The sequence below is a fragment of the Muscardinus avellanarius genome (assembly GCF_963383645.1).
Source record: "Muscardinus avellanarius genome assembly, chromosome: 4".
Taxonomy (NCBI): Eukaryota; Metazoa; Chordata; class Mammalia; order Rodentia; family Gliridae; genus Muscardinus; species Muscardinus avellanarius.
The window spans coordinates 11,526,365-11,552,242 of record NC_137789.1 but is presented as its reverse complement, the minus strand read 5'-3'; the positions used below and the strand labels follow the sequence as shown (position 1 = coordinate 11,552,242).

At 43.4% G+C, this 25,878-nt stretch overlaps 1 protein-coding gene across 3 annotated transcripts in view; it reads right to left on the bottom strand.

Annotated features, from left to right (window-relative positions):
- The window catches only part of ADCY8 (adenylate cyclase 8), a gene marked incomplete at both ends in the record, with an annotated part of 223,274 nt that overhangs the window by 130,136 nt on the left and 67,260 nt on the right, over positions 1-25,878 (bottom strand). For all 3 annotated transcript variants that reach the window (XM_080695322.1, XM_080695323.1, XM_080695324.1), the window contains 2 exons: positions 2,071-2,182; positions 6,368-6,498. In XM_080695322.1, the coding sequence (XP_080551448.1) occupies positions 2,071-2,182; positions 6,368-6,498 (243 nt within the window). The remainder of the gene's footprint in view (positions 1-2,070; positions 2,183-6,367; positions 6,499-25,878) is intronic.

Sequence of the window (25,878 nt, the reverse complement as noted above, 5' to 3'; positions counted from 1 at the left end):
TTCTCTGTCCTGCAGGATGTCTGTGTGTTTTTTATTGCGTCCACCAACTCTGCTGCACTTCTTACAGAATTTACCTCTTGCCGGACTCTATGCTTCCTGAGAGATAGGATGGATTTTGTCTTCCCAGAATCTCTCATATGGTGGCTGGCACATAGCACACAATCAATGTCGGTCGAATAATTGGACTAAATTTCCTTTTGCTCCCCTTTCTCTGGGTCAGTGTGGTTTACTGTGACACCAGACATTGATCTATCCCTCCCTGGAGGGATATTTTTGTTACTCTTTGCATCTTTGAGCAAAAGAAAGGAAAACATTCAGAACCATAATGGGAAATGGAATAAATATGTATAATTGACACTAATCATCACCAATGCAGCTGTAACAGAAAAGGGATGTACATGTTTTTCCCCAAATATCCCATCCTCCAGGGAAAGCGAGCCCTCCTATTGGGAAGAGACCTCAGCTTCTGCCTTTCCCCTTTCCATATCAGCCTCTTCTCTAACAGTTGTCCAGTGGGTACAATTTATAGTTCAGTTTCCTTAGTAGGTCCCTGTGTCCCTTTTACCTCATCTTCACCTCTTGTTACTACCTTGAAATTTCCTCTCCAACAATCTTTCCTGACTTCTCCATATATACAGTTTTCCTCTCTGTATAAGATACCCTCCCCCCAATTCTTCATCTTGCTAATTAGTGTGCAAACCATGTACAATAAAAATTTCCCTTTTGACAGATTTGCAGTCACGCAGCCATCACAATCAAGATACAAAGCATCTATACCAGTCGCCAAAGCACCGGCTCCATGCTCCACTGGTAGCAATCTGCTCATTCCTATCCCAACATGACTTGCAATGACTTATCTGATTTCTGTCTCTGCAATTTTATCTTTATAAAATGCCTTATGAATGGCGTCACAAATACCTACTTTGGCATCCCATGCCTTTCACTTGGCATATTGCATGTGACATTTATCAGTATTGCATGGTTCAGTGGATCATTCTTTTTACTGCTGAACAGTACCGCATTGTGTTGGTTGATCTTGCTTTCAAGATGCAGTTCAAGGATCACTTTCCTTGGGGAGACTCCTCTTTTCCAGGGGTTATATGCTGCCTGAGTTTCCACAGCACCCCAGACTCCCCTTCATCATGGCACACAGGCAGTCCACTGTGGCTGATTACCTATTCATGAATCCCTGACTGAAATTAATTCTAGGGCAGGAAGAGGTGTGTCTTCATCATTCTTAGGTATCTCACATATATCGCCATTCCCAGCACCCATGAGGCACTGACATGCAGATATTAATGAATCTCCCTTAAAACAGGACATTTTGGTTCCCTGAAAATGAACTTCCACTCATTACAGCCTTATTTAGTCCCGACTGCATTCTCTGAAGCTGGTACTATTTCATTCACTTTAAGAAGGAGGAATTTAGGTCATTCCTATTTGAATCCAGAGCATACTCTAAAATACAGTGGGGCAATGTGATTCCTTTGTAGTTTAGTGGCTTCAGGACTGCAAATCTGTGTTTTGATAGGGAATGATCCACTCCTTTCACTTGTTTCCTAGCTTCACTGTAAGTCTGCTGAAAAATAAAGATAGTGTCTTGTTGGCTAAAAACAAAGCTCTCGAGTTAGGTCCAACAGAACAGTGCGGGCATGGCTTGGCAGGTTACTGGATCTTGAGAAGAGGCTAATTCATTGCAGATGGCTGGGGTTGACCAGGAAATGGCAGGCAGTCATTACTGCCTGTACAAGCACAGAGGGTACAGCTGATGGCACCTGGCCACAGGCAGGGGGAAACAATGACCAAGGAGCGGAAAACAGATAGAAAAGACTGAGTTCACTGACACACAGTTGGCTGTCTCTCAATTAGCAAAAATAACCTGACAAATCTCCCACCCAAAACTAATAAATAACATCGGTCCCCAGAATGTGAGTCAGGGGTCCATTTCCAAGGACAGGATGCAGAGTGGTTAATGACATTGGTCATGAAGGTGGAATCTCTCTCTTCCCTAATTCCACATGCAGTACCTCACTCCCGCAAAAGACAAGGAGGGAATTAAATTCAACTCACATGGGCCAGTCGATCAAATCTGGCAAAGAGCTCGTTAAGCATCCTGACCAGCTCCTGAGCGGACAAGGTCGTGGAGAGGTTGGTGAATCCTTTCACATCTGCAAAAAGAATACTAAACAACAGGGGAGGGGGTGGGAGAAAGGATATTAATATTTTAATCCATTCTGGTGACACTTCAACTCTATCCAAATAAATCAACAGTCTTTGTGGTCTGAGATTTCAGCTCTCCTGCTGCGGAGGCAGGAGGAATGTCTCAGTAGTTAGCAAATATCTCAAGGGGGGAGAAGCTAGCCAGGACATCAGGAAGGACACAAGGGCGGCCTAAAGCCCTTCCTCCTGGGTGGGGCTGTAGGCAATGCCAACTGCACCAAAGAGAACTGGTCACAATGAGCAGGTGGACTTGTTGTGAAAAGCGAGACTTCATGAATTGTCTCTAAGAATTTCAGTGAGGTGGGGTCTTATTGTATACACATATGGCTTGGTATAAGGGAAGGAGCAATGCTCAGAAGCCTTTGAAAGGCAGCACTGTATGAGTGCCCTCTAGGTTAATCCGTCCATTTACCCATGGGGCTCTCTTCATTCTTTTTTTTCCTTCTCCTCCTCCTCCTCCTCCTCCTCCTCCTCCTCCTCCTCCTCCTCCTCCTCCTCCTCCTCCTCCTCCTCCCCCTCCTCCTCCTCCTCCTCCTCCTCCTCCTCCTCCCCCTCCTCCTCCTCCTCCTCCTCCTCCTCCTCCTCCTCCTCCTCCTCCTCCTCCTCCTCCTCCTCCTCCTCCTCCTCCTCCTTCTTCTTCTTCTTCTTCTTCTTCTTCTTCTTCTTCTTCTTCTTCCTTTTTGGTGGTACTGGGGTTCCTGGAAGCCCTTCTACCTCCGGGCTACACTCCCAGACCTATTTTATATTTTTGAAACAGGGTTTCTTACGCCAGCGCGGCTGGCTTTGAACCTGCGCGATCCTCCTGTCTCCGCCTCCCAAGCACAGGGATTACAAGCGTGCGCCATCACGCCCGGTCGCTCTCTTCATTCTAATGCTGGGGAAACTGAAGCTCATAGAGGCCAGGTGACGTGTCCCTGTTTCCACTGGGCAGATAGCAGAGTTGGGGTTGTCCCCTGAAGGGCGCTGACCTCTCCTGCTGTTTCAGACCTCTGAAAGGGTGGGTAGGGTCCCAAACAGGATGCCAAGGTTTTTCAGTTCTCAGGCCTTAACCTCTCTGAAATTTTCATGATATATTTTCTGCACCTGGGTCTTTGTACATGCTATAACTGCACTCTAGCATGGCTTTGCCTCTTTTGGGTACCTATTAAAATCGTACTTCTCCTCCGTGAACTTACTCATGAATATTTCCCAGGCATAGCTAAGCACCCCCGCTTCCAACCAGTTGCCTTTAGGCAACACCCCCCCCCCTTGTCATACCATTAAACACGAGCACAGTCATTAGTAGCCAAGTGACTGTTAGCAAAATAGCAGGGGAAAAGACATCTGTGGGTGCCACCTGCCTAGCACACAGATCATCTTGGCCTCATTACACATTTCCCAAGTCTCATCAGCAAAAATGTACAGATTTAGGTCTTCTTCCTCAGAATGTGGTCAGGGCCACCGCTAGGCTTTCCAGGGATATGTAAGAAATACAGAATCTCAAGCCCCTCCCACATCCATCCTAACAACATCTGGGCCCACAAAAACCCCAAGTGATTGGTGGCACCTTAAAGTTTGTGAAGCATGGTGTACGCCACAGTAAGGATTTGGTGAGGGAGGAAGCAGAGGTGGAGCCCAGGGTCCTGTTCTCATTCTGTAGCCCATTCTGCTACCACCAGGTTCTGGATTCCAAGGCACCAATTCCTTGACACTTGGCATAAACCATAGGAGGCAATGGAATTGTCTGACAGATAATCAAAACTTAGAAATACACTGGAGGCCATTTTATGGGGAAAGTCATCCAAACAAACACACAAACTAAGAAAAGCACAAGACAAGGAAGAATGAAGGAAGCAGGTTGTCATGAAGAGGGCGACAGGATTGCAAATAATTTCAAAAATGCCCCCAATACCGCAGCATGCTTGCTCTGGGGCTCGAGGGGGCGTAGCAGCTGCTCTGGATTTGTGCCCGGAGGCAGGCTAAGGACCATCCTCTCTGCTTTCCTTGCCTTTGGGTTAATTTTAGCACCAACAGCCTCACAGGCAACGGAGGCTCCTCTGCCCCTGTAGAATGACCTCTCACGAGCACCGCCAGTCTGAAGTGGACGCCTCAGCATCTCACCACCGCTGCTCCTGGCAGAGCCAAAGGCCAGCAGTGCTTGCATTCTTTTTCCCTAGAAACTTCCCCCAGCACCCTAAGCCCAAAGAATGTGGGGCCTGGAATCAAATGTTAATGTAGAGCAGGGTGAACTCTGAAAAAAAAAAAAAAAAGGCAGGCTTACAGAAGTAACTTGAGCTGTTCTGTACTTACAGGGAGCACTGAAAAAGGATGAGCTGAGAAATAAGGCCAAAAGCACTGTGTATTGAACAGGAGGCTCAGAGTGCAATAGGTGTGTGGGCTTGCTTATTCTTCCTCCTTTTTTTTTTTTTAAGGGAGTTGCTTTTTTCTTCTTTCTTTCTGCATGGTGACAACTCTTTGCCTACTTAACAGTAGACCTCCACAGCGAGCTGTTGTTCTAGAATTGGTACTGAAGAGCTCCTCTCTCCTATGGTATGGATGCCTAGCTCTGATGTGCATCTCTTAACAGAGTTGATTTTTGAACAAATGGTTGTTTGTCCAATTCAAGCAACCAAATTAGCCATGCTGCTCAGCCTGATAAAGGGTTCTGTGAGAATCTCCATCTGGATATTGCTTTGAAAGGGGAGTCCCTGCAGGCTGGGTGTAAAGCACGTAGGGATGCTGGTAAAGGTAGTTCTTCCTCACAACCAAAGTTGGGGTGAACTAAGTGTGTATTTTGTAATTTTTAAAAAGATCGTCAATATAAGAAATTTTACCCAATATTTGGGAAATTGCTACATTTTGATATTTGATGGGAAGGAAATATAATTGTCCTGTATAAGCTGGAAATCCAAATTCTTGCTCTCCGGTTACTTCTAGAAAATAACGGCTCAGCCAATCACGTCTGTCCTAGGGTTTAATTTGAGATGCATGGATGCAGTGGGATCAGAGGATGTGAAGAGGGAGGCAAAGGCAGTTGGGGCCAGTTTCTGCAGGAGGCACTGGTGGCAGCACCCTGTGTCAGGGGCAGGGGTCAGTAGAAGAAGCAGTGGACTGTGCAGAGACAGTAGTATGCATCCTAATTGGCCTGGTGTTCTGGTGTAATTTGACTATTTGTCTGGCTCTGTGGCACTGCTTCACTCCAGTCCATTTTCCCAGCCTGCTTCTCCATCTTTCCCCAATTATTCTGTGAGTGGCCACATAGCCTTTTAACACATTCCTTTGAAGCCAGCCAGGGTTGGATTCTTTTTCTTGCAACTAGGAAACCTGTTTGAAACAACCTCATGCAAATGTTCCGTTCTACTAGATGTGTAAGTCTGTGTTTTGTATATATCTTCATGTATATAATCTACAGAAACTCCTGCATAATGGTTGTTAAAAAACCCATTTTACCAAAAAGGATACTGAGATTCAGATAAGTACATCACTCGAGGTTATGTAAAAGGAAGAAGGAAAAATCACATCTTAAAGTTGTTTTTCCTGACTCTAGAGTCTACACCTTGATTTTTAGTATATGCCTTATATAGTTGTGTTGCCGGGCACTTAGAGGGCACTAAAAACAGATGGACGGAAAGATGCATGGGTGAGTGAGTGGATTGTTGGGTGGGTGGATGAATGGTTGGATAGGTAAGTGGACAGATGGGTGGAGGGGATAGACAGGTGAATCAATGCATGGTGAATAGATGCATGAATGACCAGCCCAATACATGTTTATAAAGGAAAAGAAGCTATAGTCTTTTTTGTATTGTTTTTAAAATGCTTAGGGATATAAGGAGGTAATCTATATGACTACATATGAAGCCTCCAGATTGTATTTAGGATAATTTTTTTTCCAATCACAGTCTAAGGGCCTTTTCCTGTTCCCACTGAAAATATAGCAAGCTACTACAGGCAGGAAGTCAGCTAACAAATATAACTGAATTCTTTGACATTCTTCTCCAGCCCCAATTTGAAATGCAAAACTCTCTGATGAGTAATCACTAGTTAATGAATTAATCAACCAAATGAGGAAAGGCACTGACATTCAGGCAGACAGTCACAGCGGTAGGACACAAGCCACAGGACGCACACGGGTCTTGAGGAAGACCAGGCAAGGGCACTGCTGTCTCACCTGACATTCTCATAGCGGTGAATGTAGATGCGATGGAACTGGTGCTGCAGATGCTCGTCTTCCACGTTGCTCATGTCATTGATCATTTCCAGGACCACAAACCGGGGGAGCACAGACAGCACGAGCCGCTCCTGGCAAAAGCAAGGAAGAGGTCTGTTTTGTCAGCCTGGCCAGCAAGGCGGATGGGTGGGCTGAAAGTATAGAAGGCTGGGACTCTCAGACAAACTCCTTGAGGAATGGTTAGTTTCACACCATTCTATGAGCAGGACAAGTTTACTGAACACTTCTATTTGCCAGGGACAGTGAACTGAGTGTTGAGTATATGATAATGGATCGAATGGATGTGATTCTGTGGTTCTTACTATTGTGGTGCTCATATTGTAATAAGTGAAGCCATACTAAATATTACACACCCAAACACATTGGCAAAATGAGATAAGGGAAGAGGAAAGCCCAATGAAAAACTGTATGGATGATGGCATGATTCAAATCAGAGAGTAAGAATGATCTCTATTTGGAATTGAGGTTTAAACTGAGACCTGAAAGTTTTTAATGAGCCAGCCCTGGCAGCCCAAGGAAAGGTCTAGAAGAAGAAATGGCAAGTGCAAGTGTCCATTCACAAACATATCAAAGTCAATCACTAAGGAAACAGGAGAAGGGAGGAAGGGGGAGGGAATGGGGTGGGCATAGGGGAAAGGCTAGATGAGTGATAGTATGCCTCTACTATCTTGTACTCCACTAAAAAGAGTTTATATTGATATTTTCTATAAAAACCTAGACTTACAAACAAACAACAAAAAGTGTCCTGAAGCATGGAAGACCAAAAATGTGACCAGAGGGTGCAGCCAATGGCTGTGGTAACACACAGTGAGGAGGCTGTAGATAGACCTAGCATCTTAATGTGTTTGCATTTAATTCCAATTCAAAGTGGAAGCCACTAAGTCATACTAAGCAGAAGACTGACATACTTGATCTTCACTTTAAAAAAAAAAATTGGTCCTGGAGATTGAACTCAGAGGCATTCTACCTGCGAGCTACATACATCTCCAGCCCAATTTTATTTTTTATTTTCAAACAGGTTTATATCACTAGGTTTCTGAGAGCCTCCCTAAATTGCTGAGGCAAAGCTGGTTTTGAACCTGAGATCCTCCAGTCTCCCAGCCTCCCTAGTACTGGGACTACAAGGGTTTGCCACCCACCACTGTTTTGCATTTTAAAATATCACTCTGTCTGGATTAGAGAATGGATTCTGTGGAAGGAGCTGAGGGTGGAGGTAGGGAGGCTCCTGCCAGAGTCCTGGTGAGGGGTATGGTGGAGATGAGATTTATAGGACAGGGCCCAGCCCATGCCGATAATCTCAGTAGTAAGTAGGCTGAGACAAGAGGCTGTCAGGTTCAAAACCAGCTTCAGCAAGTCAGCAAGACCCTCAGCAACTTAGCAAGAATCTGTTTCAAAATTTAAAATTAATAATAATAATAATAATAATAATAATAATAAAGTTAAAAATCGGGTAGAGGTATAGCTCAGAGGTAGAGCACCCCTGTGTTCAAACCCTAGTACCAAAAACCAGAAAAAACAAAACAAACAAACAAACAACAAAAACAAAAAAGCACAGGCTTGGCAACCAACTGAAGTGGTGGGAGAAACAGAGGGCAGCCATCACAATGGGGTCAGTTCTGAGTTTGATTGGTGATTCCTGCCATAATCATGGAAGCAGGGTACATAGGTGAGAATCAGGTACTAACTCTTTATGAAAGATGAGGGTAAGTGAGGCATACTCAGCCTGGAAATGGACATCTAATACCCAGCAGGATAAAATTCTATAATGATCGTTACCATAGATAAAGTAAAGTGCCTTTTTAACTAGCAACACAAAATTCTAAGTGTCCACCTGTTATAGAATCCAGGTCTAGCTCTACACATGGTTTCCTGGAGGTGTGAGTATTAAACAGGTGCTTGCAGATCATCGTCACTATTATATATAAATATTAAGATTGCCATCATCCACTCGCTTATGTGTTTCTCAAGAGACCCCGAAAGTACACAGGGAAGTCATTTTCCTTTAATGGACAAACTGTCTCTGGAAGAGGTTAAGTGACCTGTACAACGTGAGCAGTCCAGATGCAATCTTCGGTCTTATTTTTGCTAAGGTTCTTGTGAGATGGGAAAAACCTTAGATTCTGAGTCTGATGAAGTAATCTGGATCCTGCCTCCATCCTTGAACAGAACTGCAGCAGGTGGTTGAGCAATCTCTTGGTGCCTTTGATCCCAGTTTGTTAAATGACAGTAATACCATATACTCCACAGTGTGGCTGTAAGAATTTAGTGGAATGAAGTATGTGAGGGGTCTGGCATTGTTCCCTCCTCTCTCCTCTGCTTCTCATGCAAAGGGCTTTATTAATGAGTTTTCCGCTGACACTTCCCTCAAGAACTGTCCCATTATGGGGCTGACAGGTGAGCTTTTCGCAAATGCCCCTACATCATGTTCTCTGAGTGTCAGGCCCTTGTGGCCCTGTGCACAGGACTGCTGCTTGTTGGGAGCAGGTGTGATTAACCTGTGTCTTGGAGGAATAATGTGCTCTGTGGGGCTGGGCATGTTAAATGGAGCCGCCACCTGCAGCACCTTGGACAGCCCAGGTAAGGGAGGTGACGGAGCAGGAATACAAGGTGGTCACATGGTCCAGATCTGTGCTGCTTGTAAAAGTGTTTACTTGTGAATTATGGTTTCACAAGTGTTGCATTAGGTAGGCGTAATGTCTAAGGACAAGAGTGAGAGAAAACAACAAGGCTTACCCGAGGAAGAGAGTAGCACCATGGTAGAAAGGGCGAGATGCTGCATTAAAAAGACCCAGGCACAGGGGAGGGATGGACACCAAAAAGACATCAGGGAGGCATTTTCTAGGCATTGTTAAGATGTTCCACCATGAAACTCAAATCCTTGCACATGTCTAGGAAACACTGCTCTGGCTTCTGTACTCGGACCATTCCTCAGAATGGCTTGAGGAGGCCATGGTGGCTGACTTAATCCCAGTACGTGGGAGGCTGAGACAGGAGGATCACAGGTTCAAGGATAGCGTCCGAAAATTAGGGAGGTTCAAAGCAACTTAGCTCAGAGGTAGAATGCCTCTGGACCCAGCCCTCAAAATAAGAAAATAAACCAATTAATTAACTAATTAGTTATTTTAAAAAAGACAGAGAAGAATGGGTTGGACCTTTGTAAGATGTTGCTCTCTGGCTTCCTCCCACTCCCACTCCACTCAAGAAACACCTGAATTGAACTCCAGGGGAGCCCTAAGGCAGGAATAGTATTTAAAGTTTCCTAAGGTGTTTGGAATGCCCAAGTAGGATTGAGAACTGCTGGCCTGCTCTGTATCAAACACTGCTAGGCACATGATGATACTCAAAGTTTACTGTAGTTCAGCACAATAGGTATTTGCAGAAAAGACGACAAACACTGTGTTCACAAACTGATCATTTAGCTTATAAATAGCAATAGCAAAGGATTCCAACCAAATTTTCCTGATACCAAACAGCATTCTTTCTGTTACATCAACTTGGCTTCCTTCAAATGTCTTTTAATCTGTATGCAAAATTACCAATTCCGTTCTCAGAGACATGTATGGGGAGTGAGAAGGAAGGGGTGGAAGCTGGAGAGAAATGCGCCAAGAGTTGCGTGCATGTACCTATTACTCTATAACCCAGTGTGATGTGCAGTTACAATGCACCAAATTTAAATATATAAAAAATGATGTCTCTAAGACAGCAGAGCCATTCCCACGAGAGGGACTAAGAGTATATAGTAAGGTCTTAGAGAAAGGAAGGGCCCAGTTCTCTAGGGATGGTAGGGAATTTCCTGAATGAGGTTCCCCGACAAAGGAATGAGACTTCAAAAATTTTTTTAAATCATTGTATTTGTTTAGCATATTTATTAAGAATATCCTATATGCCATTTGTACTGTAGGCACAGAAAAAAATCACAGAGAATAAGAGAGATAGGATGCTGAGCCAGGAGTGATAATGCATGTCTGTAATCCTAGCACTTGTGAGGAGGACAGGTTTGAGGACAGGCTCAGCAACATGGCTGGACTTTCATCAAAACCTAGTGAAATGAAACTCTGTCTCTAAAGAAAAAGAAAGAAACCAGCCGGGCATGGTGGCATATACTTGTAATCCCATACTTGGGAGGCTGAGACAGGAGGATAACACAGGCTCAAAGCCAGCCTCTGCTACTTAATGAGGCTCTCAGCAACTTAGTGAGACCCTGTTTCCAAATAAAATATAAAATAGGTCTGGGAGTATAGCCTGGAGGTAGAAAGCCCCTGGGTTCCACCTCCAGTACCACCAAAAAAACAACAACAACAACAACAAAAAAAAAAACACAAAAAAACCCAAAAAACAAAGCAGAACAATAAGGCTAAGGGTGTAAATCAGAAGCAGAATGCCCCTGCTTCGATCACCAGTAGCATGAAGGAAGATGATAGCCAGAGAGAGAAAAAGAAAGAGAGCGAGAGAGCGAGAGAGAGAGAGAGAGAGAGAGAGAGAGAGAGAGAGAGCGAGAGAGAGAGAGAGAACTTTGATGGCTCGATGGCTCTGAGAGTAACCACCATGGACAAGCACTGGGTCACGGAGCTTCATACAAAGTCTTATGTACTCATATCCATAACCCTACGGCAGGGATGTGTCATTGTGGATTAACAAATGAGAAGACTAGAGACACACAGTACCTTCCCAAGCTCACACAGCAAGGAAGAACCTAGTCTGAGCTCTGAGACTCCAAGGGGACTGTGAGCCTCCCCTCACTTTACCAGAGAAAGCAGTTTCTGAGAAAAAATCCCCCCAAGCCTAATTCTCCCAAGTGGGAAACCTTAGTCACCACTGAAATTAGAGGAACATCAGTAGACCTGTAGTTAAAGCATACATGTGATGCTTAATAATCACTTAGTTGAACCCTGGAGGGAAAAAATGTTCAAAAATCAAGAAGAACTGCATAGGTAAGGGGAGTTAATAAAAATGTGGGCATGATGCATGGTATTTTTCTGCCATATTATGCAAACTAAAAGCCATTTTTAATAAGAAATTGAGGAATTTTACACCTGTAGAAATGTCCCTATGGTTATTCTCATTTTATGGAACTCAGATGCTTCTGAGATATAGGGGGAAAAAAGGGCCTAAGAAGCAGGTCAGTAAAAGCAATTAATACTATGTCATTGGTAGAGCATGATGCAAATTACTAATGTGGAAAAGAATCCATGATAGACTGCTAAGAATAATGTGCGTGGCCTGACTCGTTCATGTCCTGCTCCACACTGTGTAAAGCTATGTGTCTAGAGGAGGCTGACCAGAATGGGAACAAAGCTGATGTCTTGGCGCTCCATTTCCTCATACCTTTGCTCTATTCTTAATATGGTTCTGTGGTTTCCATTTTTTTTTTTTTTTTACAAAAGCACATTTTTTTTTTCAGAAATAATGAAATGATCTTATAGCTACTATTTTGAGTTGTATCTTTGAATGGGACAGCGCCATTTTGCTTCTCTCCCGGATAATCCTTGCTTCCTTCTCTGCCTGAACACACTGCAGGGTGATCTTGTAGGACAAGATTGTGGATGATCTCAGTCTATCCTGTATTCTGTACTAGAGACAGATCACAGAGTATTTGTTGTGTTGAAGCGAGCAGGTGGCTGCAGTGTGTGTGGCTGAAGTTGCTGCCTGGAATGGCCTTCTTTCCTGTTGTTTCCCCTAATTAGCACATGGATTCCTACTCTGCTCCAGATTTGAGGGTGAAAGAGATTAGTCATTCCCTGCAATCTCATGTCCCTTTGAGTGGAGGTTTCTCGCAGCATTTATTACACCACATGGTGCTTGTCTATTTATGTGCCAGTTGGTAAACTGAGCTCTCTGAGTTTATCTTTTTATATCCAAGGCCCAAGTAGAATGCCTTGCATAAAGAGGCTTCCATAAATGCTTAAGGAGTGAATGAGCAAACAAACCCTGAGTCTGCATATGAAACACTAGAACAGACCTAGTGGGCCTGTGAAGGACCATTAACCCCAAACGATTTTGTGCTAGTAGCCCAGGGGGTGGCTTTGGTGCTCACCAATTGCTGAGCCAAGATTTTCATCCCTGAACTCTAAAATCCTGAGATGATTACTAGAAATAGCTGAAGGGTAAGGTATGGATGCTCCTTTCTGTTTTCTTGGAGCTGAGGAACCATGCTGTTTCCTGGGCAGGATGTGGGGTGGCCCCTCCTGAAAGCTGCCAGCAATGGACAGCAGGGCTGAATCTCATCTTTGGACTGGGACATGCAGGAGACGCTCTGCTGTGGGAGCAGCAGCCCCTGAGAGCACCCTCCTGGGAGCACCCTCCTGGGAGCATCCTCCTGGGAGCACCTGGGGTGTTTCACGAAGCCCACAAAAATGTGTGAACAGATCTGTTTATTCGTAAGTGCTGACTTATAAGAAAGTGAGTGCCAAAAACAGTCATTTCAAGGGTTTAAAAATACCCAATTTATAAATAATTGTAGATAATTGGATGGATAAAAATAATAAGCACATCTCACTTTTCTGAGGCCTTGCCCTGATCACCTCAAGGAGGTCTCCCTGGCCGCGTGTACCTGGTTTCTTACATCACGTGCTGCTTTCTTATTTTATTGTTTCTGCCTTGAAGGTTATCATTATTTAATTTTTTATAGGTTTCACACATTTGTCATTTTTTTTTAGTCTGTCTACTCCACCTTGAATGTGAACTCCACAAGGGTACACACTTGTCTCCTTTTTTCAGCAAAGTAATTCCAGTACCTAGAAGGGTAAATTTGTTATATGATTTTTATTATGAGGAGCTTAATTTACATGACTTTTGCCTTTCTAATCCATTGTTCTGTATGCAGTAATTGTGAAGAATTGAGAAAAGAGTTGAAAAATAAGCCTTTTAATATTATTGGTTATTAAACCGGGCGTGGTGGTGCACGCTTGTAATCCCTGCGCTTGGGAGGCAGAGACAGGAGGATTGCGCAGGTTCAAAGCCAGCCGTGCTGGCTTAAGAGACCCTGTCTCCAAATAAAAAAATATAAAAATGGGTCTGGGAGTGTAGCCCAGAGATAGAAGGGTTTCCAAAAACCCCAGTACCACCACCACCAAAAAATATATATTATTAGTTATTAAAATACTAAACCAAACATATATTGCCTATAGAAATGTGTTGCACTTTATAAGAATTGATTACACAGAAGATTTCACTGACAACATCACTTTATCTAACTTTGATTGAATAATTATCGTGTTGACCTGTGGCCCCAGAAATATTCATGATGGTTTTTCTTGCTTACAGGCAATGTGGGTGGTTATGGATGCACAGTTCACATGTTTTTCACTGAACTTTTTTCTTGTTTATAATTTGTCTTTGTGTGAAATTGAAAAGAAAGTAAAGTAGCTGCAAGTCTATAACTCACAATTCCTATAACACTATCCAGTGCTAAGCACTGCAGTAGGCAGAGGGCAGTGGGAACCGAGATAGAAGGTGGTGACTTTGAGGTTTATTTGTAGAGGTAGATATTCATCAAACAAATTCTGAAATAATTACCCAACTATACCTGTAGCCACCAAAATGAAGAAAACATGCTTGTTGCATTGAGTCTACGATGAGGGGATTAACTCACATGAGTAGTTAATTAGCTTAAGTAGGTATGTGTATGTGTATCAGTGTGTTTGTATGCCTGTGAGTGTGGAATAGCACTCTGTGTGTGTGTGTGTGTGTGTGTGTGTGTGTGTGTGTGTATGTGTGTTACTAGGAATTGAACCTAGGGGCATTCTTCTTCTGAGCTACACACCATCCCTATTTTATTTTTATTTTTTGAAACACGATCTCATTAAATTGCTGAGGCTGGCCTTGCACCTGTGATACTCCTGTCTCAGCCTTCCAAGTGCTGGGATTACAGGTGTGTACTACCATGCCTGGACTGTGGAATGCCATTCTAAGAGATGACGGAAGCTATCAGGCCTGATTGCAAAAGATAGGCCATGGCTGGAATCTAGTCAAACAAAGTAAAGTGGGATGAAGTGAGAGGACACAGAGAGGCCACAAGGCCTGGTCTTGTTGACTTTTATCTCAAGAGTAATGGGAAGTGATTGAAGCCTTTGCTCAGGACTCAGAGACACTATCAGATCTTCTTCTAATGTCATCCAACTGAACAGTGGAAAAACGATTCAGCAAGAAAGCTAGCATGACAAGAGGTAAGAATAAATATGTAGCAGTGCAATAAAGAGATAAAAATGACTGACACCAAGTTCATGCAATGGGGTGGAGAAACAGAGGCATATGGGAGGGATATTTGGGTGTCTTGTCTGCAGGGACCATGAAGAAGATCAGGAGGGGTGTCCAGGACAGCTCCTGGTGCTTCTTGAGTCTAATGGAATGGACTTCCCAGGGGCAGGCATTGCAGTTTACCCTGGCATGGGGAATGGAAATGACTGTCACAGATGGAATGGTTACTTCTGTACATTTGTTAGGGACAGACATCACGCTGTTTCTAGTTCAGGGGCAGTGCTACAGGCATGACTGGGCGAATGGAATGAACAATGATAAGGAGACCTGTTTATTAGTCATCCTCAGGATACCACCAGCAAGCCGATCAAGGTCCTTGCCTGACCCGATGCTCCTAGTTATCCAACATTAGTCTGCACAAGAGGAGGAGCTCAGCCACCCGTGCACAGGTGGAATGACACAGAAACAAAGCTTCAGTGGTCAGAAGTTGGCAGGGCAGGAGCGTTGTCCTGTCTGGGGTAAAAGCTAAGTGAGGATGAGCCAGCGCCAGGAGACACATCAAGAGTGTGAATCAGTTGAATGCAGAGATAAGATTGGAGCAAGGGAGAAGTGAGGCTCTACCTGTGAGCCACCTGGCACTGGCAGGAGGCCCAGGAGGGAAGGAATGGGAACCAGGAAGCTAGAGTGGGGTCAGCTGTAGTTTCCCGACTAGCGACTTTGATGTCCATGGCCCTGTGGGCAGGCTACACCCACAGACTGCTGACTCGGCCCTGGTTTTAACAGGACTCCTGGTTCTGATCCTGCCACTGCCTGAATGTAAACCCTGCTGTTTCTAGGAGAAATGTCTGAGACACTATTTCAGATTCCATTCACTCCTTCCCCATCCCTGCCTAGTCATGTTCTCCTCTCCTTTCCTTTCCTTTCCTTTCCTTTCCTTTCCTTTCCTTTCCTTTCCTTTCCTTTCCTTTCCTTTTCTTTTTTCTCTTCTCTTCTCTCTTTTCTTCTCTTTTGGTATTGGGGATTGAACCCAGGGTGCTTTACCAGTGAGCTATACTCCTAGTCCTTTTTAATTTTTTAAAAAATTTGAGCAGGGTATCACTAAGATATTGTATGGTGGTCTTGAACCTTCATGCCTCCCAAGTACTGGGGCTTACAGGGGTTGTCACCAATCTTTGCTCCCGGTCATATTCTTGACTGGGTCTTTACAAGTCTCTCCCCAGTCCTCTGTGAGTTCCACCTGTTCTTCAGGTCTCTGCTCTGAGACCATTTACTGTCCCTTCCTTCAGGTGGCCTAGGTACCATTGTCCTGCCACAGAGATCCTTCTATTCCTCAAACCCCCCTCTTTGGTGCACCACATACCCATGGCTGGCTATTTCCCCAAGAAATAGATACTTTGAAGACAGTGACTATTTCATTCACCTTAGGATCCTGAGCAACTTCTTCAGTTCTTGAAAGTAGTAGGTGCTAAATAAATATCTCCTGAACCAACTCATGAACACATGAAAGGCAGGGCTTGCATCCAGCCCATGACTGCCCTCTCTACAGTGGCCAGTACTGTTACTGGTAAAGAACATTCAAGAACTAGTTGTTAGAATTTTTAAAGTGGCATTGGATTCTTGAATCATTGGATTCTTGAATGTTTGTCACCAGTGCTTTCATGGGAGAATTTGAAAGTAAAAATTGTGTAGCAAAATTCTCTAGCATCCTGGCTTGCCAGACTTCAGCCGTTTGTGCTCCTGGCAGCCATCCCAGGGCCTCCCTCTGTAGAGCATTTTCTGCAAGACGATGGGAGCTTGCCTGGAGTCTGCTTATAAAAGCCCATTTTCAACACTTTTGTTTTCCTTGGACTTGCTCACTGCTTGAGAAACATCATTCAGATGCCTTGAAAACACAGTCTGAAAGAAAATAGGAAAGTTTGCCCTTTAACACAATTCCCAATTTCTGCTGAGACCCAGGATGTGCTCTACTGGCTTTGGAGATCAGAAGTTAAAAAATCTGTCCTGGAACCAGGATGTGGCCCTGGGTGGTTTTTCCTGCTCGGATCCTTCATGTCTTTTTCTCCCTGGGTTTTCCCATTTGATCTGGGCTGATTCAGAGTTCATCAGTAGCTCCTGTCTGGATTCCCCTCTTGTTCCATATAACATTGTCTATTCATGGCATCAAATGCTTTCCTGGGCATCAATTGCTGTGGTGCATACAGAGGGGAGATCAAGGTGACAATTGGTGAGAGATTCAGCATCTTTAGTTCATGCAGATGCTGATAGTAGGCGGCCCTGGGTGTGTGTGGGGGAGTGACACTTCTGAGTTCTCCAGCAGCAGGGCATTTTTGAATAACCCTAGGAAGCCCTCCCAGCTATCAGGCTTTCACAAACTGCCAGGCCTCTTGTTATCCTCCTGTACTCTACCGCAAGAAAAGCAGCTTTAACTGCAGCCTTGGTCCAGGCCCCAGGGAGACACATGTTCTAGGGTTAGAGAAGATATCTTACTTTTTATTGATTACATGCTGTAGCACACCAACGGAATCCTCACGTTAATCACGATGGCAATTCTCATCCTGCTTTGCATATGAGGCTACTGAGAGTATTTCAATCAGGCTGTCCAAAGTACTGCCTTTATTAAGTGGGCAGTGAAAACTGGAGCTTGTATTCTTTTTCTCTCTGAAACTTGAATCATAACCCCCCCCCCCATTTATCATTTATTTACCAAGTCAAGGAGGAGGTGGCACAGTGCTGGGCATCTGAAAAGAAAGATGTTTCTGAGGAAGGTGATTCTGAGGTGAGTAAAAGAATCACTGTCTTCAAAGCACCCACATGCTTGTTAGGGAAACAGGCAACAGGGGTATGTGTGTGTATGCACACTGAAATGCTTCTGAAGATCGTCAGAAAGCAACAGTGGTCCCTTTGTAGAACCAATGCTCCATCAATGATCAACAAACCATGGTGGAGATTGAGGGAGTTTCTGGCTGCTTTGGCTGGATGGTTAATGGAGGAAACTTCAGGGAGGCTTGAGATCTGAAGGGCCAGCCTGTGAGAATCTAGGAAAGGGTGTATCTGGCACAGGGGACAGCAGGTACTAGAGGATGCTATACTGTCTTTCATCAAATTCATTCATTCATTCAATAAACTTTTGTTGAGATTCTACTATGGTCAATGTAGTGCATTAGATATTACACTTCTGAGTATGGGGGTGCACAAAGCAGACAAGATCCTGTACTTCATGGGGCTATTAGGATCAGTCCTGGAGATGATAGGGCAAACAGGTGATAACCTGAGTATGGGACAGGTCCAGCAGAGATGGCTGTCAGTAGCTTAATAAGCACTAAAACAGTAAATCATCAGCAGGCCCTATCTAGAAACATGGGCAAGTGACTCAGGGATGGAGGACATGGACAGAGGATGCAGGGGTGGAGGACTCAGGGATGGAGGATACAGGGATGGAGGACACAGGGCTGGAGGATGCAGGGATTGAGGATATGGGATGGTGCACTGGAGTTCTATCAGTGGCTGATGAAGTGACAACAGACAAGATGGATTTTTTTTGGTGGTACTGGGATTCCTGGAAACCCTTCTACTTATGGGCTACACTCCCAGAACTATTTTTATACTTTTTTATTTGGAAACAGGGTCTCTTAAGCCAGCACGGCTGGCTTCCAACCTGCGTGATCCTCTTGTCTCCGCCTCCCAAGTGCGAGATTACAAGCATCCGTCACCACGCCCAGCTGAGAAGATGGATTTTAAGTAGTGTATCAATCAGATTCAGATCAAATGGAGACCAAGCGGCCAGGAAGATTCAGAGATGGGTGTTCAGGCTCAGGAAAGAGCAGGCACTTATTGTTAGAACAGGTCCCCTCCCTTCAGTGTTTTAAACCATGCAGCTACTCAGGTGACTCATGCTTTCCCTGATCATCTTGAGTTTGCCCCTGGGGTACCTTCACTAACTGGTCTGCTGAAGGAATACCACCTCTGTGAAGCTCCTCCTGTATCCTCCTGCATCAGGTAGAGCTACTTCCTGTCACTGTGAAACCTATACCTCCATCTTTTTTTCTTCTTTTCCTCCTTCTCCTTCTTCCCAAGGGTATTCTATCTCTCAGCATCAACACAAGTCCATTTCTTTAAAAACAGAGTTTCACTAAGTATAGTATTCTGGCCTTGAACCTGTGATCCTCCTGTCTCAGCCTCCCAGGTACTGGGATTATAGCTGTGCATGCCAGGGACCTTGTCAACTTGAGAACTGTCACCATTACTACTTCACTGTGGCAGAAGCTTCACTGGATCACTTCCACTGAACCAGCTTTCTGATTAACTGGCTTCCTGGATTAACCCACTATCTCTACTCCCTCTCTCATGTATTAACAAATTCCCCAGCCTACTTCAGGGGGAAGAGAGTGTGGTTAGTAGGAAGCTCTCTAAACCTCTATAGCTTGGATTCCATCTACAGCACCAGGCCGACCAAGAGTCACAGAACTTGTTCCCAACACAGCTGTCAGCTTTATCTGTGTGTCAGTGCACTTATCCCATGTAGTAAATATTAAATGAAAATATTAAATAAGTAAGAAAAGGGAGATGATGCTTGTCTGGAAATGAAAAAGGAAAGGGCAGAGGGGGTTGGAGAGAAACCCCCAGAGTGAGGGAAAGGCAGGAGGGGGATGGGCATAATACAGTAACCAATGAATGTTTGTAGAAGGGACAGATAAATCCAAGATAAATCTCGGGACCAGACCTGGAGCAAGTTATCTAGCTTTGAGAGGTGGGGAGCAAAGCTGGAGACCCATGTGGCAGAGACGATGAAGAGCAGCCCAGGACATTCAGCATCTGCAGGACCCTGAGCTGGGCTCCGGGGTTAAATGGTAAGGCTCTGAATGGGACACCCACTTTCCTTTCTGGACCACAGTTTCTGCACCTGTAAATCGGGGGCAATAAAAATAGTATCTGTTTTGTAAAGTTGGTGTGGAGGTAAGTGGGTTAAGATTTGTAAAAGAATTAGTGTCTAGCGCATTATAACCACAGATCTCGAAACTTGTTCAATTCAGTGGCAAGCATGCTCTATTTTTAAGTACAGCTTTAGAACTCTTAATTGTATTTTGGTGCTAAAACTATTGAGCTTCTAAAGCAGAGACATCATACAGGAAAATACGAGGAAAATGAATAGACATAATATGTGAAAAGCCATTGTGCTTTTTAATTCTTAAATTAAAAATGCATTTTTTTGCCAAAATCTTGTCTCTGTCATTTGAGTTTATATTTTAAAGGGCATTCACAGAATTTTTCACCCAGCACTGTTTGTGGAAGTGAAGTGTGAGAAGAGCCAGGAGGAAGCTGCAGCTTTATTGCTCAGGAAAACATTCTGTGGGTGATGCAGCAAGGGGCTGGGTGACTAGATAAAATCTACCTCTACTGTTGGAGTTCCAGCCCCCTGGAGCTATGTTTCTGCTCAGAAATGCGAAAGCCAAGGATGACTTGTGTGGTCAGTCAAGCTTGGGCTGTATCCTGGCTGAACTTGGCAACTGAACTGCCTTGGGACTATGATAACTTATATGACTCCTTTGAGCCTTGATTCTTCATTTACAGAAAGGGAAAAATAATGTCTGCCTCCCCGGGCTGCTGTTTAGACTGTGTGACAAAGCTCCTGGCACATTGTAGGTATACACAAAATAGCAGTAGCCATCAAATGTGTTTTAATTTATCACAGTAGCCAATATGTAAAAAACAACCTGCATTATGCTATATTCCATAATACAGAGGGTGATTTAAAGGAGGCCCCAAACTCACATTTCAGGGATTTTCTTCTTTTCAACTTTCCAAGAAGTATTTTCTCAGATCCCTTCATTAGCAGCTCCCAGGTAAATCCTAGTGGGAACCTGGGAATGAAGCTTTTCCCTCATTCATTCAGCATTCAACCATTGCTGAGCCTCCAGTGTGTGCAGGACACCCATGTACAAGGCCGATGAAGCCATGCCTTCAAAGACCACGGCTCTGATTCTTAGACAAGCTGCCCTCTCAGAGCCTCATCTTCTTCATCTGGAAATGGGTAGTAGGATCTCCATCCTGGCAGTTTTCAGAACCCAGTGATACATAGTTTTATAATCTGCTTAGAAGAGTGTCTGACTGCCAAGAGTCGGGGTGTTGGAGAGAGATTAGAGAAAGGTCTACACAGGTATAGGAAATAAAAGGGTCCCTTGCCTGTAGGCATTTAAAATAATAATGCAATGACTAAAAGTTGGTCTGCTTTTTTGCTATTTTTGTTTGGTACTAGGGATTTAAGCGAGGGCTTTTTACCTCTGAGCTATACTCCCAGCCCTATTTTATTCTATTAAAATTTTTTCTTTATGTGTGTGGTGCTGGGGATTGAAACTACAGATGTTCTACATCTGAACTACACCCTCAGTCCTATTTTATTTTAAAACAGGCCTTTTCTAAGTTGCTGATGGTCTTACTTAATTGCTGCGACTGGCCTTGAACCTGCAATCCTCCTGTCTAAGACTCCAAAGTACTGGGATTACAGATGTGCACCACTGTGCTGTCTGTACTGCTTTAAAAAAATCACCATTCATTGTCAGTTTTAAATAACATCCCCTTCACTTTACAGGTGACTGCTCAGTGAGGAGCTGGCCTAGGTGCCCTCCCTGGCTCCTAAGTCATCCCATCCTTACCTCCTGTTATTGGGAAATGACCATGCCTAATGGGACCCAAGGCTTCTTGTGTCTGTGATAACCTTTAACTGAGGTCCTGGTGAGATATAAGAAAGGACTCTTAACATGCTGAGGTAAAAAGGAAGGTGCTTCTTCCTTATATAATAAAATGATAAACTAAAGGCAATATGACACTCACACAAAATGCTGAGCTCTCTCAAAAGGAACTTAGTCCAATGCGAGGATTAAAGAGCGTATTTGCTGAACCCAGAGGACGTTAGCATTGAATCCACTAAATAGCTCTTTTTGGGAAAACCTTTCTTTTAGGCACTTCTTAGGGTTTGAAGATTTCAAAGTATTTTAAGATCATGCTCAAAGGTGTTTTAATACATTTTTCTACTTTTCTTGGACACAGAAAATGCCCTCAGCATTACACCTTTAAGACCTCGGGGTGATGGCTAATTCTGTATGTCAACTTTACTGGTACCCAGATATTTTTTTTTATGGTGCCAGGGATAGAACCCAGGAGCAATTCTACCTCTAAGTTATACCCCTAAGTTGACCCCCTCCCAGCCCTTTTTAAATTTCTTTCAGAAGCAGAGTCTCTCTAGGTTGGTCAGAGTCTTGTTAAGTTGCTGAGGATAGTCTTGAACCTGAGATCCTCCTTTCTCAGCCTCCCCAAGTACTAAGATTTCAGGTGTGCACCAGCCCACATATTTGATTAAACAGTATTCTGGATGTTTCTGTGAAGGTATTTTGGCCCAATTTCAATTGGTGGACTTAGAGCAAAGCAAATTGTGTTTCTTAAGGTGAGTGGTCCTCATCTAATCAGTATTAGGTCTGATAAGAACAAAAAGACTGATAGCCCAAGCTGAAAGGAATTCTGCAGCAGATGGACTTTGGATTTGAACTGAAACACTGGCTTTTTCCAAGTCTCCAGTCTAGATGATCTTAGCACTTGAACTATGGATTTTGGATTTGTTGGTCTCTATAACCACCTGAACCAATTGCTTAAAGTAAATGATCTCTTTATAAATTCTATTTCCTCTCCCTCCCCTTCTCATTTTTTTTCTCTGAGATAGACAGGCACACTCTCTTTCTCAGTGCTGTTTCTAAGCAGAACTCTGACTAATATATCTCATTGGTTATTATCATTGCTACTGTTCTTGCTATAATTATCAACTTTTTTTTTTTTTTTTTTTTTGGTGGTACTAAGGTTCCTGGAAGCCCTTCTTCCTCTGGGCTACACTACCAGACATATTTTATACTTTTTATTTGGAAACAGGGTCTCTTAAGCCAGCCCGTCTGGCTTCGAACCAGCGCGATCCTCCTGTCTCCGCCTCCCAAGCATGGGGATTACAAGTGTGCGCTACCGCGCCCGGCTAGCAGCGATAATTATACTTGGAGCTCTGATCATTGTTCCACATGCAGACCCTATATAAGTTTATCAGAACCTCACAAACTGCATATGAGTGTTGCGGGTACCCTGGTGTGTACTAGTTGGGGCTGCCAAGTCCTAGGTGTGAGAAGTGTGAAAGTCATTCCTATGGAATAGGTTGGTCAGACAGCAGCTGTTTTAGCTTATTTAACTTTTGGTTTCCTGGAATCTTAAGTTTCTTTCTTTGTCTAACTGCAAAGGTAGAAACTCCTGCTTATCATTAAACTAATCAATCATGTAGAATTGTGCTTTAAAATAGCCATTTTCTCAGAGTTGTGAACCAAGGCCTCATCAACCGGGTGGATGGATTGGAGGAGGGCAAGTGAGAAGGGTAGACAGATAAGCTTCAGAAGTTATGAAGGCTCAGTCTGTAGGAGGTGACTGTCAAATCTTGGCAAAACACTCAAGATAGTTCCCAAAGAAAGTGCTTGGGAACAACTTATCTGTGTGGTAACTGTCTATTATCTGGTATATTCAATTGCCCAGAACATCAATTTTTTTTCAATATTTCAGGAGAACAGATATTTTAGTGTATTTTGGTCCATATGGATAAATCTATGTGCACAGTATATTATTGTCTTCTCATGTGTGTTTTGTTAAACCTTTGTGTTTCAGCTGTCAAAAAAGTTGGGGTCAATTTGCAACACACACACACACATACACACACATTTGGACTTTGATTCACTTGTCAAAACAAAACAATATTCAAAGGTGATAATAATGAAACCACAGATGAACAAAAAGTCGACCTAACTGAGGGGAATGGGAGGGGGAGAGGTAAATTCCCTGGTGTACATTCACAAACATATCAAAGTCAATCACTCAGCCAAACATGAGAAGAAGGGAGGTGGGAAGGGATGGGGTGGGACGTGAGGAAGGGCTGATTGAGTGGTGTGTGTATGTATGCCTCTGTCATCTTGTACCCTATTAAGATGTATGACAACAATTCACTAATAAAAAAGTCAGATAAAAAAGAAATAAGAGAACATTAAAAAACTTAAAAAGGCCCAAAGCTTCTATTTTGGAATATCTTCCTGAAGCTGAAAAATGACATTTCTTAAATTATCTGTGGAATCAAAGTACTTTGATATTTTCCTAAGGGCCAATTCATATTTATAAGCCTGTTTTGTAGTCAGAGGGTGAAAGTGCTTTGTTCATTTTAAATGAAAAATATTTTTTCCTGGTGGGCATTTAAGAAGCTATAGGAATGAGGCTCAGCACATTTATCACCCTGGTCTTCATGCTACCTGTGAAGAGAAATCAATTTTGTTCTGGAATAAGACAGGAAAGGTTTCAGTTTATTTTATCGCCAGGTGATCTTGTCTTGCTTTAGTGTCAGTTTTTTGGTCTCTAAATTAGGAATGATACTCAGCCTTCTATAAAGCATTTCATATGATAAAGACAAACAGAATCCTGGCATCGATGGGGGGGCAAATAAATGCTAATTGCTTCCTTTTATCTCCTTTTTCTTTCCCATATTTCTTTCCTTTTACACTTTAAGCCATTAAAATTTAAATAGTAAATAAAAATGGTTAATAATAGAGCATTCATTTCCACTTTGTGTTTTTTTTTATAAGTCACAACTATATACAATAATAATATTATCCTCCCAGTGGGCCAGTAGGTAGGGGGGGAAGAGGTGGGTTTCCATCCAGTATTCTGTAGAGCTTTGGGAAAGAAAAACCCAAACCTAGTAAGTGTGGTAGATTGATTGCAAATACATACACAATAACTATGCCTAAGTAGTGCCTCCCAGGTTGGTTCTAGGCTTAGTCATTTGTTTTGGCGATTTGTGGGATAGAAAACAGAGATTTGAAAAGTACTGGATCTCATATTTTTAATTTAATGCTTGGAACCCTGAAGTCATGTAAATACTCTTGAGACACACCACTGTCATGTGAATAAGCTTGAGCTAGCTTGCTGGAGGACGAGAGACTTCATGGTAGAGGCTAGAATGCCCTGGTTCATAGTCTGCAAAAAGACTGGTATGTGAATAAGGTGATCCTAGATCACCCAGATTTCATCTGACTCATGTCAGAATAGAGCCCTGGAAAAGAGCCCAATAAAGATAAAATGAGTTGATCTCACTTGAAGAACTCTCCAGGCAACCCATAGAATCATGAGCTCAACAAATGGTGACTGTTTTAAGCCACTACCTTCTGGGATCATTTATTACAAAACAAAAGATACCTAATACTCCAAATTAGCAAATAGGGGAAGCCAGAGTGGTTGATTGGGATACATGACTAGAAAGGGGCTTAGCATCCACTGAGCACCTGTTGCATGGGACAGCGGCCACATGGTTTGTCTCACTGGAGCTTTATAGGTACACAGTAGAGCAACAAAGCCTATATATCACAGCCAAGAAACATAAACCCAGAGAGATATCATATATTGTTCAAGGATATACCACAGAATGCGTATTTGTTTTATATGTAAGCATATTGCTTCAGAAGAAAATAAATTTGACAGAGATCTAGCAACTACAAAAAGCAAATTAGATTTAAGAACTTGGTAAGTTTGACAAAAATGTCAGTGCTTGCACAAATACTCTTGAAGACATGTGGACACCACATGCTTCCAAAGCTGACCCTCTTGTCTGTAAACAAAGCCAACACTGTGTCTGTCAAAGACCATTCATTTGTTTGGTTCTTCCTCCTTTGATAGGTTCTACACCTCTCCTGAGACTTCTGATTAATAATCAAGGTGGGTGGCCTTTGCTGGTTCTGTCTTAGAGGAAGGACAGACATTCCTCTCCTGGGATGTTTCCTCATGAAGTCCTGAAAACTGAAGAATAAAAAGAATGCCCAGGGTCACAGTTTTGGACAGAAAGACTAGAGACTGTTGAGACCCAGCTGGAATGTTGAGGACTGCTGGGCATGGGGCATGAACACTCTATGTCATTGCCAACTACAGGGCATAGAGGGGAAAGATGGCTCGATGAAGGAAACAGTTCAAATAATGCTAAGAGGGCATCACTACCTGTCTCACAACATGCATTGGAGTGGGGGGGGATGAGGTGGGCACTGAAGGAAGCACACCAAATGCTGTGTGCATGTGTGTTTGTTATTGCTTTTAATGTCACTGTGATGTATAATTACAAGCCACCAATAAAATATATTAAAAATAAGTTAGAGCTTATGGTACATTTGTGGGCTCTAAATAAAATTTAGTGGATGATGTACCAC